This window comes from Agelaius phoeniceus, chromosome 5 (assembly GCF_051311805.1).
Source record: "Agelaius phoeniceus isolate bAgePho1 chromosome 5, bAgePho1.hap1, whole genome shotgun sequence".
NCBI lineage: Eukaryota > Metazoa > Chordata > Aves > Passeriformes > Icteridae > Agelaius > Agelaius phoeniceus.
The window spans coordinates 5,684,501-5,699,271 of record NC_135269.1 but is presented as its reverse complement, the minus strand read 5'-3'; the positions used below and the strand labels follow the sequence as shown (position 1 = coordinate 5,699,271).

Genomic DNA, 14,771 nt, shown 5'->3' with positions numbered 1-14,771 from the left:
ATATTACATTGTAATTTACTGGGCACAGTGCTAGACCACGATTCAGAAGATAAATTCTTTCCTGGCATCATCTCCAACCACTCACTTGTTCTCTTTCTCCCTGTCTCAAATTCTCTAATTGTAAAATGAGCTGAAGTTTTTGTAAAAGTGCAAGTTCTGCTTGGGAAAAGTGCTAGGTATTATTACTGTGTGATATTTGGAAATTGTCTTGTTAAAGTGATAGGATGGTGATTCTAATACCTCATTTTGAAATTGTTCCTGAAATTGTGTTAGATTGGTAATTGACTCTTTTACTGCATCTTGCTTTTTTCCAAGATCCTCTTCCTTCCCAAGAAAAGGGAAAATAACCCATATTTTCAAGGAGCTGCATTCCAGCATGCTGGACAAAGCTCTTTAGACCACTGTTTCTTGTTCTTTAGTGTCATCTCTTCTCTTCTGAAGAGCCATTTCTTCCCCTCTCTAAAAATCTGCAAACTAATTGTGTGGTATAATAATGGTATTATTACAATTCTTCATCCAGGTCTCTAAAAGCATTGTGAAAGTGTCTTGTGCTTGCCTTGGAGACATACCCTGTGCAGAATTTGAAGGCAGCTCCACGAGATAATCTTGCATTGCTTAAACATGTCCTTACAGAGAGAGAGAGAGGTTGGATTTGTTTGTTTCTATTGGTGACAATCAGGGTTCTTCACTCCCCCTTTTTGGATGGGCAGCCTTTTAGTAAGAACCCTAATGTGATGCACTCAAATAAGATGATGTAACTAATTTATCCTTAGGAGGGTTAGAGAAGAATGCTTTCCTTGAGACAAAGTCAGCTTCCACTCCTGGTCCTTTTCTTCTTTTAGAGAACAGTTCCTCTGCTAGCTTTTTTTTTTTTTAAACCAATTATTTTGCTGTTAATAACTAATTTCTGTTAGAAGAATGTATTCTCTGTCCAAGAATGTTATATCTATGAACACAAAAGAACTGATCTTGATACACTGTTCATCTTCTTTCTGATCCCGGAATGATAAAACTAAGTTTTCCAGATGGAATTTTGTAATCTGCAGCTCTGGGATGAATTAAACACTCACAACAGAGGTGCAACTGGACTGTATCACTGTCTTCCTATTATTCTTACAGATCAAAGAAGAACACAAGTAGATACTTGCAGTCTAAAACATTCAAAACAGATGGCTGGCTTCTTTTTGTAGAGATTTGTGCTTTTCAGCAAAACAATTGCAAAAAAGGCCATCATTCATTTCTGCCAGATGAGATTATGCCAGGTCTGTGTCTTATTTTCTCTTTTGATTTGCAGCTGAACATAATCTTCTCCTAGTGGCTTGGTCTTTGTAGCAAGTAGGAATTCTGCACTCAGACATTGTTTCTGGCCACTTCAGGAGAGCTGTTCCTTGCAGTTTGTGTGATAGTCTCTACTATCTCCCAGTGATTCTGAGCTCTGGCACTCCTAGACAGGACACTCAGAGACGCAGGACCAGCAGCTGCAGCCAGACCCTTTTAGTTGTCATTTAGGAGGAAAGAAACTGAGGGAGAGGAGAGATGGACATTGTTGAAAAAAGAATCAAGCCCAAACCTGCTTTCCAGTATATTAACTATGAAAATAAGCTCCAGAGAATGGAAACGAAAATAAAAACTGTAAGGGCATGTAGGCAATCTAGACACTGCGTTTTCCTGGCTGTTGAAGTTCATAATGACTGATGGACATGTCAGGATTTACAGTTCCATCTCACAGTAGGCTCACTATGGGCTCTCCAACTACATCTGACTGTTAAAGTAACTTTTAGCTAAGAACTACTGTATATACATAGAATATAGGTGTATTTATTCATTTTGTGTTTGAATGTAGAGCAAGCAACTCCAAAAACACTTCCTAAAGACAAATAAACCTTCACAAGTCTTTGCTTTGAAAGTGTCTTTCAGCAGCTGCAAGAGCAGAATGAAGAGCCAGAGTTAGAGAAGGACAAGACCAAGATTCCTGTCACCTGCAGACAGGGGGGTTATAGTTCATCTGAACAGGAAAAGCCCTGATTGTGTTCTCTGGTAGACTACTTAGGAAATGCCTTCTGGTTTGCATTAGCAGTGGGACAGAGAGCAGAGCACAGCCCTGACCCATCAGCATTGCCTTGGACACCCTCTCCCAGTGCCCTGCTGCCCTGCTCTGCTTTCAGAGGAGTGTGAGACACTGTTTCCCTTTATCCCTTGTAACAGGGAGAAGGAATAGACAAAATACAGCCCAGCAAGAAATGTGGGTGCTTTCTGCTTCACTCTTGTGTGGACAACAAGTGTTGGAAAGCTTGAACGCATTAAAAACAGAAGCAGGTTGTTCTTGCTTATTCTCAAGCTGCTGTATTTTTGTAAGTAAGGAATCAGCATAAAATCTGACTCTGTCAAAATAAATCAGATTGATTTCACAGAATCATAAAATCTGATTCTGTGAAATCAAAACTTGCCTAGTTACACCTACAAAACTCCTTTGGTCAGGAGAATGCTGTTTAAATCCACAGTGGCACGTACAAGATGCAAACAGTTGTTAAACTATTTTTGCTTACTGTGGGATTACTTTTTTTTTCTTTTATTATAATTGTTAGTATCATCAGTCTGACTACCCAGTTTCACAGCTTTCTATAATTTAATTTATTATTCAAAAATTTAACCTGGTAACTAATACAACTTACAGGGCTGAAGTGCTCAAATGAAGGAGATTTCAATAATAAAGAGGTGTGAGCTATGCACAGTGCAATGAGTTTATTTAGGGGTAAGAGATTGAGTGAACGCCCTTGCTTTTGAAAGGAAGGGAATGAGAAAACAGGTAAAATTCAAGCTGTGTGCAAACACTCCCTTCAGCTCTGCTGAGCTATCTCACTGCTGAAAGTTCATTTTCCCCTTGGTCCAGTTACAGGCCCCTCACATGAGGATTTCAGTTCTGATCTCCAGCAGTCCCTGCTGTTCCTCTCGTGGTTCCCTGCCAACTTTGCTCCACAGCCCACAGAAGTGAAAGTTGCCAGTGTCATGGAAAGCACTTCTGGATTTGTTATGTATAAAAATATTTTAGAACTACTCGCTCTTTTTGAGTGCTTTAGGAACCCTACCAACCCACTGCAATTCTCTGCCTCACCAACATGATGGGGGAAGGATTTTATTTAAACAGAGGGAGCTAATGACAAAACTCCTTTCCCTGGTTTGTTTTTTCTGTTTTTTTTTTTTTCCTGGTCTGTATTTTTCCCAAGGTGAAGAGGGTGAACTCTGGAAATCATTAATCCATGGGATTTGTTCATGGTGTATAAAAATTTCAAAAATCATTTGCTATATAAAAATGATTTCCTAATTGATTCTGTCAGAAAGGAACTGAGTAAGACAGCTCTGTCAAAATAGCCAGAATCTCTTTTAGCTCCTCACGTACATAGTTCTGGTTTATGAGGAGAAAATTATGAAGGTTAGAGTTAAACCTTTTTTTTTTTTTTTTGTCTTTAAAACAAATCTAAAGAATACTGAGCCTGTCCTTGAGCTTTTGTGTGGGGGTCTTCTGAAGAAACCAAATATCTCTGTGTATCTGTGAACTGAGCTGAACTGAACTGAGGTCAAGATGTGTCTTTTTGAGAACTTTCTTCTGTTTCCATTTAAAATAATGAAGGGAAGACATCAGTGATAAATTGCTCTGAATTTGGGAAAGCTTTGCACATTCTGAGCCAAATTCATGCCTCATAAAACTCCATTGCATTCAGTGGTTACAATATTATTGTTGAACCCTTGTGTTTGTTGCCAAACAAACACAAATGGTCTGAGCAAGAATGGATAATTGAATTTTCCATGCAAATACTTCCAGACTGTGTCACTCACTATCTTAGTTTATTTTCATATCTCCCAGTATAAGATACTTAGCTATAGAGGCAAAATATCCCTGTCTGGCAATATCTATAATAAAACCCAGATACAGGGAGGTATACAGAGATTTGTCAGGTCCTTTTGAAATAATTGCTTTTTAACAAACATATGTGCTTACACAATCCTTGGCCCCATCTTCTCCTGTGCAGTGGTAGTTTGGGAAGTAGGTTTTGTTGGGTAGCATAGTTGCAGCTGTGTGTAACAAAGTTTGAAAATAATTTTCCACACTCACATGGCAGATGTGGTTGATAGGAGATAAAGGACTACCTGCACCGTGTTTCCAAACATATTTATTATGTCCAATCTGAAGTTTTGAGGAGGTGTTTGGTGGTGCTTTGGGTTTCTGCTTGGATTTTTTTGAGAATTCCTTCTTTATTTGTGCTGTGCAGGATTTACAATGAACACTCATGGTGTGTAGACCAGGCTGGCAAGCTTGATCATTTCTCAAATTGCTTAATTCCTTGGAAGCTTTCAGATTTATTCCACCTACACTTTTAATACAAAAGCACTGTCATTTTTACCTCACATTGTTTACTTTGACCCCTGAGATTACTTGTCAGTTCTATTTTATTTTCTTCTTGATGTAGCTGTACTTCCATGGAGTTTTGGGTTTTTTCTCAGATATTTAGAGATTCAGGGGTAAGTTAAGAAAAATTACTGAATTATTTGATTGCAAAATGAAGATCACTTACCAGCATCACTCTGCCCTTTGGGGGTCTGTAGTGGAAATGTGCAAACAAGGCACTCAGGCTAATAGGGGGGTATGACAGCAGTCCTGCCAGTGCCAAATGTATATATGGCACTTTATATTGCCCTTGCTGTATCAAAAAATGCTATTTTCTCCCTTTTTCTTAAAGATAACTGCTGTTGATCCACGATCAACCTCCACATTGATACATTGTTCTTGATAAGTAAGGCAAGTTGTGTAAGGAGATAACTTTTACAAGGGTGACTGATGCAGTTGCAAAAACAGGCAGCTTTTAGGGGTGTCTGTAAGACTTTATTTCAAAATGGCAGCTGCAGGTTTTAAAGTAGAGATTTAGAAGGTATGCTCTGAAATTAGTAAAGTATTTGGTTCTGAAAAAGAAAAGTGGTTGCTTCCTTCAGAGAAAAAGGGATTGTTAGCATGGAGAAAGGTGACCAGGTCATTAACCCTTCTGCCTGGAGAAGGCATAATTTAAAGCTGGTGGTTGTGGTGAATTGCACATTGATTAAACTCTTTTATTTTGTAGATGTCTGTGGACATTGCTGGTTTTCTTTTCCAAATAACCACCTATGTATTTTTTGCTTATTTCCAGTAGACACTGCTGTGTATATAGAGATATTTAAAAGCAGAGACCTAGCATATAAAACTTGAAATTCAGTTACCCATATTTCAGTTGCCCATTGTCCAGCAACAGTAGGACCACCATTGAAGAAGCAGTATCATTTCGTTCTAAAGCTTTTTTGCCCCACTGACTTGTACAGCTACAGTTAGATTCACATTTATCATAGTCAAAGATTTTTTTTTAAATGTACGAAATCTCAAGTTGAATTTGGACTACGTTCACAAGTATCTTTATTAGTTGGTTGAGGTGGTTTGGGTTTGCATGACAGATTTGTCAGGCATTTCACATTTCTGCCTCAGAGTTGTATTGCCTTTTTTAGTGAGAGGCTGTCAAACTTAGGTGGCCATTAGCAATATTCTGAAGTTGAGGGTACATTAAGCAGACTTCATTCCATGCATTGATGAGGATGGCCTAAACCTATCAGGGCAATTAATGAATGAGGGCTGCTTCAGAAGATATTCCTGGGTTTGCTCTGTTTACCCACTGTTTTCCTAGAAAGCTCTGCAGCTCTGAGCTGAGCATGAGAACACGGTGTGGGTTGTGAACCCAGCACTGCCATGCTTTTCCACTTAGCAAATGCTCTTACACCCTCTTGAGATAAGGCAGGGGCAGCTCTGCTGTGTGGGAAGCACAGTGCCTCTTGCTAAGTGGCCAGTTCAAATTAGATAGGGCAGGAACACAGATATAAGGGCACTTCCTACTTGACTGGCAGCTTTTAATGGATCCCAAGTGAGGGGAATGATTGCCCTGTGAACAGCTTTAGGGGGATGCTGGTTAAGAACTTTCACACGCCTCATTTGGCCTCTTTCCAGCTCGAGGTAAAAGGGGGAAGGGTGCAGGAGGAATGTGCTTGGAAAGGGGATTTATCTCTGAGAGTCAAATTCAACTGTTGGATGAAAATCTTCCATTCTTACTTGCTAGATAACTCTGCTTTCTCTTCATCAAGGAGGGTTTCTGTTCACAAAGAACAGCCAGGAAAGTTATCCAGACAGATTCTTTTCAGACTGGAATCTGCACATCTGATGGATATTGAAGAGACTGTGGTATCTGAAAAGAATGCAAGGCAGCTACATTGATTGGACTAGTTATGGCAGTCCAATAACTACCATATTGACTATTGACTATTACATTTTTATAGAACAGTATTTTCTTAAGATATGATAATCCATCATTTTACCCTCTGTGGGCAAACCAAATAGTAAGAAAGATAGAAAAAACATCTGTTAAATTAGAAGCATCACTGGTTTTCACCTGCACAGGCAATACACTTTCAGATCATAATCTTGGTAACAGATGTTGTATGAAATCGGGGTACGTAGTGCAAACTCAGTAAATAACCAAAGCTGATGGATATAATGGGCTAAAGACAGTTTTGCTTGGTGATGGAAGTGAAATGTAACTGTGTTGATTCTATTAAAATATCCCTTGCTATTGCCCTGTATATAGGACAGCAGAGTGACATCAGTTTGCAATCACAGAATCACTGGGTCAGGCTGGAAGGGACCACAGTGGGTAATCAGGTCCAACCTCCCAGCTCAAGCAGGGCCATCCCAGAGCATGGGTGTCCAAACAGTGCCGGAATATCCCCAGTGAGGGAGACTCCACACCCTCTCTGGACAATCTGTTCCTGTACATGATCACTGCACAGGAAAGTTCTTGCTCATGTTCAGGTGGAGCTTCTGTGCATCAGATTGTGCCCATGGACTCTTGTTCTATTGCCTGGCACCACCAAAAACCTGGTTCCATCTTCTGACGCCCTCCCTTCAGATACTCAGACATTGGTAAGGTCCTCTCAGTCTTCTCAAGGCTGAACAGGTCCAGCTCCCTGAGCCTGTCCTTGTAAGAGAGATGCTCCAGTCCCCTCACCATTTTTGTTGCTCTTCACTGGCTCCTCTCCAGGAGCTCTGTGTCCCTTTTCTCCTGAGGAGCCCAGAGCTGGACACAGCACTCCAGATGTGGCCTCACCAGGGCAGAACAGAGCAGAGGAGCAGGATCACTTCCCTTGACCTGCTGTAAATGCTCTTCCTAATCCACCCCAGGATACTTTTGGCCACAAGAACACACTGCCAGCTCCCGGACAGCTTGTTCCCAGCAGGTCAGCCCCAGCCTGTGATGGTACATGGGGTTGTTCCTCCCCAGGTGCAGTACCCTGCACTCGCCTTTGTGGAATTTCCAACACTTCTTCCCTGCCCATCTCTCCAACCTGTCAAGGTCCCTCTGAAGGGACACAGCTCTCTGGGGTATTGGCCACTCCTGCCAGCTTTGTGTCATCAGTGAACTTGCTGAGGAGGCATCTTCCCCTTCATCCAAGTCATTGGTGAATAAGTTAAACAGCACTGGGCCCAGTACTGACCCTTAGAGAATACCACCAGTGACAAGCCTCCAGCTAGAGCCAGCACCACTAACTGGAGCCCTCTGGGATCTGCCCTTCAGCCAGTTGTCCATCCACCTCCTTGCCCACTCATCCCATCCTGATAGAACAAAGCATTATTTTCTCATGTGTGTTTATATATGCAAACAGAGGTTGCCCCAAGGCTGCACAGGTTTTTACTGAAGCACATGAGCTCACTCTCTCTCACTTGTGCAGGTTTCCTGCCTGACTCCTCTCCCGTGGCTGCCTGTGGGTGTGGCAGCACCCTGATGTGCTGGTGTGGGCTGCTGAGTTCAGCAGGACACAGAGCCTGACATTAGTTAGCTGCTTAGCCATGCCTCTCAGATCCTCACACTCTACAGCAACTAATCCATGTAAAACAGCGTTAGAAACAAAACAAGTGAGCCCTGACAGCCTTATTAAAAGGGGTCGAAGCCAGAGTCTTTGTTGAAAGTAATGCCAGCACCCTGTTTTGTCGACTCAGAGATTATCTCACTCCTTATTCATTAGCAGGGTCAGAGGTGTCCTATTGAAAAGATATCCCCAGCCCACTAACAAACAGCAGGTGCAGCCTCTGCCTGGGAACATGAACAGAAGTTGCTGGGACTTTGGCAAGGCTTCCCAGCTCTCCCTGCCCAGCACCTCATTTTATGGAAAGGAGGCCCTGAGCCCAGTTCTTCCCTAATTTTTCATCAGCTGGAAACCTCAGAGGTTTGCATTACTGCAGTTTTGAATATGTGCCCACAAACATCGAGAAGAAATGAAGCAGTATTCTTGTGGAAGGTCACAGCAATGGGTGCCCAGTAGGCATTTATGCACTTGAACTCTGTATCTTTATAAAAAAATGAGAAATGGTTCTTCAGATACTTTTTATGGGAACTGGATAGCTCTAGTTTGGATTGCATTGAGGAACAATTATTATATTCAGATTGGGTAAAGTATAATGAAATAAAATAGTACTTTATTAAAGTTCTTTGATTTCAGTTTTTTAGTTTGTTGTATAGAATCTGGCCTATTTAATAAAAGTCATTGCCATTTCAAAACTATAGAAGACTATACCTTAACTATCTAAAGCACTATAAAAGATAAAATTTTAACTTTCTGGTAAAGATCTATCTCTATCCAATTTCTACAGTAGAGATGCAATCATCTTAGAATTGTTGTGTTTGGGCATAATTTGAAACTATTCTCTTTAGAACATGTTTATTGCATACTTAATTTACAATGAAATGTTTGTTGGAAAAACAAGCTAAAAATCTATATTGACATTGCTTTTGGACAAGCTGTGGACAGACACCTTTTATCAGATTTTTTTTTTTAAGTAGTTAAACCGAAGTACTGTTGGATAATCAGTAGAGTTAATGCATTCAGTTTAATACTGTTTCATTTTTCACCCATATCATCATTATTATTTCCCAGTCCAATCACACAGCTGTCACCATTGCACCCTCTCCCCAGTGTCCTTGGTTTCTTTCTGGATGGTTGGTACATTATGGACCAGGAGCACAAGGGAAAGAGTGTTCAGGCTTCTTCCATTGTGAAACTGGACAAGATTGTAACTTAGAGGCTGCTCTTTGCCTTCATCACTGCTGGGGTCTCAGGCTGTTCTCACTGTCTCTGCTCTCTTATTTCAGATAATTCAGCCCCTCTTAGAACTTGACCAGAACCGCAGCAAGTTGAAGTTGTACATCGGCCATCTGACAGCCCTGTGCCACGAGCGCGACCCCCTGATCCTGCGTGGGCTCACCCCGCCTGCCTCCTACCACCTGGATGATGACCAGGCAGCCTGGGAGAAGGAGCTGCACAAGATGACCCAGGAGCAGGTGAGTTTGTGGGCTCCAGCTCTGAACAAGGGCCTGAACTTGCTGCTTGAGGCTTTACTGATGTGCCACACCAAAACGTGGTGAAACCGTGTTGTGAGTGGTGAAAGCTGAAGGTGAACTCTTTAGCTGAAAAAAGGAGTCAATGATTTTTTAAATCATTGCCATTTATTATTATATTATTATTCATTATGGAATTTCATATGCTCTTTTGTCCGTACTCAGGGCCGTGCATTTCCACGCTCATGGGAAATCAAATTGCAAGATACCAAAAGATATTCGCTTTTGCCATGTTTTAACATGTTAACTGTTAACAAATTTTAGCTGCTCTCTATAATTCAATGTCATCAAGTCATCAAGATCTTAAATATTTAATTATATAAACCATATATATTTTAATTGACACATTTTTATTAGTCTCTTTATATAAATGAATGCAGTGTTCTTACCTGCTGTTACAGACTATTCTGCCAGTAATTTCTACTGCTTACCCACCTTATCTTACCTTGAATATGTGCCCAAAGACATTGAGAAAAAATGAAGCAGTATTTTTGTGGAAGGTCACAACAAAGGGTGCCCAATAGGCATTTATGCACTTGAGCTCTATATTTTTGTAAAAAATTGAGAAATGGTTCTTCAGATACTTTTTATGGGAACTGGATAACTCTAGTTTGGATTGCATTGAATCAAGATTGGACTCAGTGTGCTGGATGTGATACACCCATGCTTATATGCACACACACACAGTGACTTCAGGAACCCAGCTGTGTATTTCCAGGAGTTTTGGAATATGGAACTGAAAGAGTTTAATAAGAGTTTGTCAGATGATGTCTCCACAAGAGGCTGTCAATCTAGTTATAAGTCATCTACTGAAATAGTCTTCCTTTCTCCCAGCTCTTATAATGTCTTACCTTCCTTAATCCCTTCATTGGCAGTTTTTTATCTCTTGTTTCTGGACTGTAATTCACCATTCCTTACAACCTTTTTTCTGACTCGTTCCTATTTCTCTTTTCAATTTTCTTTACTTTACTGTTCTAGTCCTATATTACTGAATGCCCTTTTTTTTTTTTTTTTTTTTGTAATTAAACTACTGCAAGGAACTTGTACCAGAACTAAATGTGACAAGTTTTGTCTTTTTAACCCTGACTTAACTTGGAATATAATGCCAAGACTCTAACTATTCACTTTCATGTGTTTTATACCAAACTCTATCCAGTGTGCACACAAGCTAGTGTAAGGCCTATACAGTTAAAATGGGATTTGTGGGTCAGGGAAATACATTGAGCCTGTCTTGAACACTTCACCTCTGTTTAAAACTAATTTCCTTGAACTGTCAAATCAAGACTGAATTTTCATTCAAAAATTGGAGAGAGCAGTGAAATTGCAGGAAACCAACAAAAGCATGTCTGAAAATTCAAAAAGAGCAGTCCTCTGGAGATTAATATTCCTGTAACAGGGCCAAGATGGTACACAACAGTCATGCTCTCTTGCTGTACCTGTCTTCATACTGTCACTGATTCAGCATGTGCTGTGTGCCTCCCTCAGTATCTACATTTACCTCTATAGGTATGACACATTCCTTTTCCCTTCAGAGCCTCCTGGCTTCTGTAATCACTGATGCAGGATTAAAATGTCTTCATTTTTATGCATGCCATCCTCCTCTGTTAAAGCCTTACAGCTCCTATGGTATAAATCAAAACATGAGGCATATTATTTTGAACCACCTTTTCTGTCAGATTGGGATGGAGCAGTGGGTGACAAAACCTGTAGCATGTATGGGAGGCACCTCTGAAAATGAGAGAGGATATGGGCAAAGTTTGGATATCACTGAAATAAATTGCCTCATTAATTACAGCTGTGGTGCTCTTCATATATAATCAGGATCTGTGGGGACAGGTGGTATTTGCTATTGATCAAGAGATGTGGGTAAAGAAAATAGGAGAAGCTTTCTTTGTCAAGTTCTTCTGAATAGTAAGCCCAAAAATAATATTTCCCATTAAAACTTTGCTAGTCCATTAGCAACATTTATGGGTTACACAGTAAAGAAAGCGGTGTGAGAAATTGTGAGAAAAGGGAATTACCTAAGTTGTTCTGGAAAGAGAAAAAAATTTTCTATCCTTTCACATTATTGTCTTAATTCTGCACTGCTGTCACCACAGTTGTTTAAAGTTACTTCTCCATTCACAATTCCCAAGCATAAATAATGTCAGCTAAAATAAAATGTAGCTGTCTCTTCTGCTTTCCCATACTCACTCAGATGGTATTTAAGAAGCTTCAGTTGCAAAACACAAACTAATGATATATTTCAATTTACAAAGCAGACTTTTCATTTAAGCCATGGAGCTTTTCTGTTTCTAGCTGCAGAGTTTCCTTTGTGCTTAAAGTATTCCCATGGGGGGTGGGAATCAGTTCTCCAGATTTGCAGAAGCCCATCACAGAATACCCATTTTGCATCTTTGGAATTTTAATGAGTTTTATAAAGTACCTCAAATCCAGTGCACTAAATTCACTCCTGTCCCTTCTAATATGATCTTCTGTAGATAATGCTTTACAAGCCTCAGTGGGAAAAAATTAATCCCCTTGAATGTTAAGAAGTGCTAACATGATTAGGGAGGATACATTTAACCAACACCAATAATATTTAAGCATGATGGCAACGTATCCACTTCTCACCAATGAGATTACCTAGTTTGGTTTGGTTGCTTTGAGTTTTTTATATAAATACTTAAGAATTCATTTTCATACTGCTGCTTTTGGAGCTGTTATTTCCCTCTGCAGCAACTTCTGTTGGCAAAGGTTGGTTTGCTATGTTTCATCATAACCAATGTACTTGGTAGATCTTTCATCCCTGCTGGGGAGGTTCAGGTACAAAAAGCAGGAGTTTTCTGTGGCTTCTTTTGGTAGATACAGTGGGTATTTGAAGTAGATTTAACCTTCTCACTCTTCTAGTGCACCCACAGTGACTAATGTACAAGTAGTTGTTGGAAAAGTATCTGCCAGCATCAACACCATGATCTAAGGGGAATTTGTTGCCACATAAATAATTTTGTAGTCTCAAAGTTTGACTGATAATTGGTGCCTCTTATCCATAATAGTGTCTCAACACTACCATTAAGTTCAGTGGTAGTCCTTAGTGACTTCAGCTGATTACAGCATATGCTGAGTTGGAAAGGACCCACAAGGATCATTGAATCCAGCCCTTATCACTGCATAAGACATTCCCAGGAATCACAGCAGGTGCCTGAGCATTATCCAAACACTTCTTGAACTCTGTCAGGCTTGGGGCTGTGACCATATCCCTGGGGAAGATTGATTGTAATCAAGCTGTGGGGCCAAGATACTATATCATTCTTTGTTGGCATTTTATCAAAGATCTTGTGTAGGCTGACTTATTGTAGTAAAATTTTGGTCCATTAGTAATGAAGAATTGAAGCCAGTACTTATGAGTATATGGTGTCTCAAAACCTAATCTAAAATAATATATTAGACTAAGTTGTGGACAGTAAAGGATCTATAGAACTCAGAACCATGTCATTTAATTATTCCTGTGGTGGAAAATGTCCCTTTGAGTCAGTTCTGACCTAATGTCCCCTAATAATCTGAATTTTGATTCAAAAAATTGGAGAAAGCAGTGAAATTGCAGGAAGCCAACAGAAGCATATCTGAAAATTCACAAAGAGCAGGCCTCTGCTCTTTTTGCTCTAGTACTCAGACTGTTTCTGGAACTGTCATCCTTCAACCAGTTCATGTCCTGTTTGACTTTTCTTACTAAAAACCCGAAGTTACCAGAAGGAAAGAGGAATGTTCAAAGTCTTGACACTCAGAAATAAAAATTCCTTTCATTCATTATAGATAATTGCATTATCCTAGCAATTTCTATTAAATACCATATTTTCTTTCACTTTGTCCTAGAGGTATCATTACATTAATATCCTTGAGCTCTGTAGAATGACTGCTCTGTTTCACATTTCAGATAGCTGCCTATAAGTGTAGGATTTTAGTCCTTTATGAAAGGAAAAGGCATTAAGAACATAATTATATGGTCCACACTTTTATTTATAGTTTAGGTTTTATTTTGCTCTTATCTGTACAAAAAAAAAAGAATTTAGTAGAAAAAAATGGAGTAGAAAAAGAATGGAGTGGAATTTGTTGAAAGTCCTCACTTTAGTGTGTCAGAGGTGGTGCACTGCACTAGGGTTGAGAGGCAGCAGTGTGAGAAAGGAAAACGAGCCAGAAAAACCAGAGCAACCAGATATGAGAAGTAGGCAGCAGTATTAGGTTTGTTACTAGCTTAAGGACTATCAGCAATGTTTCTTAGCACCTCAAATCCAGCTGTAAATGTGCAGAACCTTGTATGACAGAGAATTTCTTATTTTCAATAGGTCCTACACTGATATTTGGAAAAAATATTTCTTCCAACAGAAGATCTATACAATTAAAATTATTTTCTTAACCCTAGGAGTAGGAGGCGTTTTTCCCCCTGACTCCCTGCCATCAGAGGCTCTTTCCAGCCATGTCCAGCATGTCCTGGCTTCCTCAGGCTGCTGGGGGTCCTGCCAGTTTCTGCTGACCCTTAAGCACCAGTTTGTTTGTTCCCTGCACAGTCCATCTCTCCTCCTCCAGAGGTGTTTCCGGCAGCGTTTCCATTGTGACCTGGGCATCAGCAGCAGTCTGGGAGAGCTGGGCAGGTACATTTCCACCAGAGGCTCTCTCAGAAGTCACCTGCTGTGGGAGCTGGTCTCACCCCACTACCAAGTGCTGCACCTGTGGCTGCTTTGCTGTGAGTTACAGAGAAAGGCACTTCTGGAAAATCTTAATGATCATCCAAGAGCCTTTGTTGTGCAGGAAGGTTTTCTTCCCTTTCCCTGTGCACCAGCTTCAGCCAAAGCACAGACCTTCTAGGGATTCCTGCTTACTAATCCTCTCCCAAGAACTCAGGAATGCCTTTTCTGCTCAGCTGCCCAAAGCAGAGGAAGGAGAAAGGTGATAATGTCACTTCACTGTAGCAGTCACAACCTGCTGTATCAGCTAAAGAGTCATGGCTTGCTTCCAAGGAGCAACATTTACCTTGCACTTCATTCACATTTCAGCCTCCACAGAGCAATGGTAAGCCTTCTGTACAAAAGGACACCAAACCTCATACCTGTAGCTGTCAAATTTCATTTTAAAACTGCATATTTGATTAATTTCAGTTAAATCCTGAAAATATTCAACACATATTTTGATTTGTTATACAAACAATATTGCGAGTGGGATAAACTTTACTCTAAAGTACAAATAGTTATTTAATAAACATCCTGTGTACTTCTTTGTTCAGATTCTGCTTGTGTTCTTGTGTCATCTGTGAGGAATTACACAACTTGCTTAGTTTCT

At 40.2% G+C, this 14,771-nt stretch overlaps 1 protein-coding gene across 13 annotated transcripts in view; it reads left to right on the top strand.

Annotated features, from left to right (window-relative positions):
- ERC1 (ELKS/RAB6-interacting/CAST family member 1) overlaps positions 1–14,771 on the top strand; it is a 277,355-nt gene that overhangs the window by 249,588 nt on the left and 12,996 nt on the right. For 9 of the 13 annotated variants that reach the window (XM_077178195.1, XM_077178201.1, XM_077178199.1 and 6 more), the window contains one exon: positions 9,213–9,401. In XM_077178195.1, coding sequence (XP_077034310.1) covers positions 9,213–9,401 — 189 coding nt within the window. Of the gene's footprint in view, positions 1–9,212; positions 9,402–14,771 lie in introns of those variants that run through there. The other 4 variants (XM_077178203.1, XM_077178204.1, XM_077178202.1 and 1 more) reach the window with 1 other exon arrangement.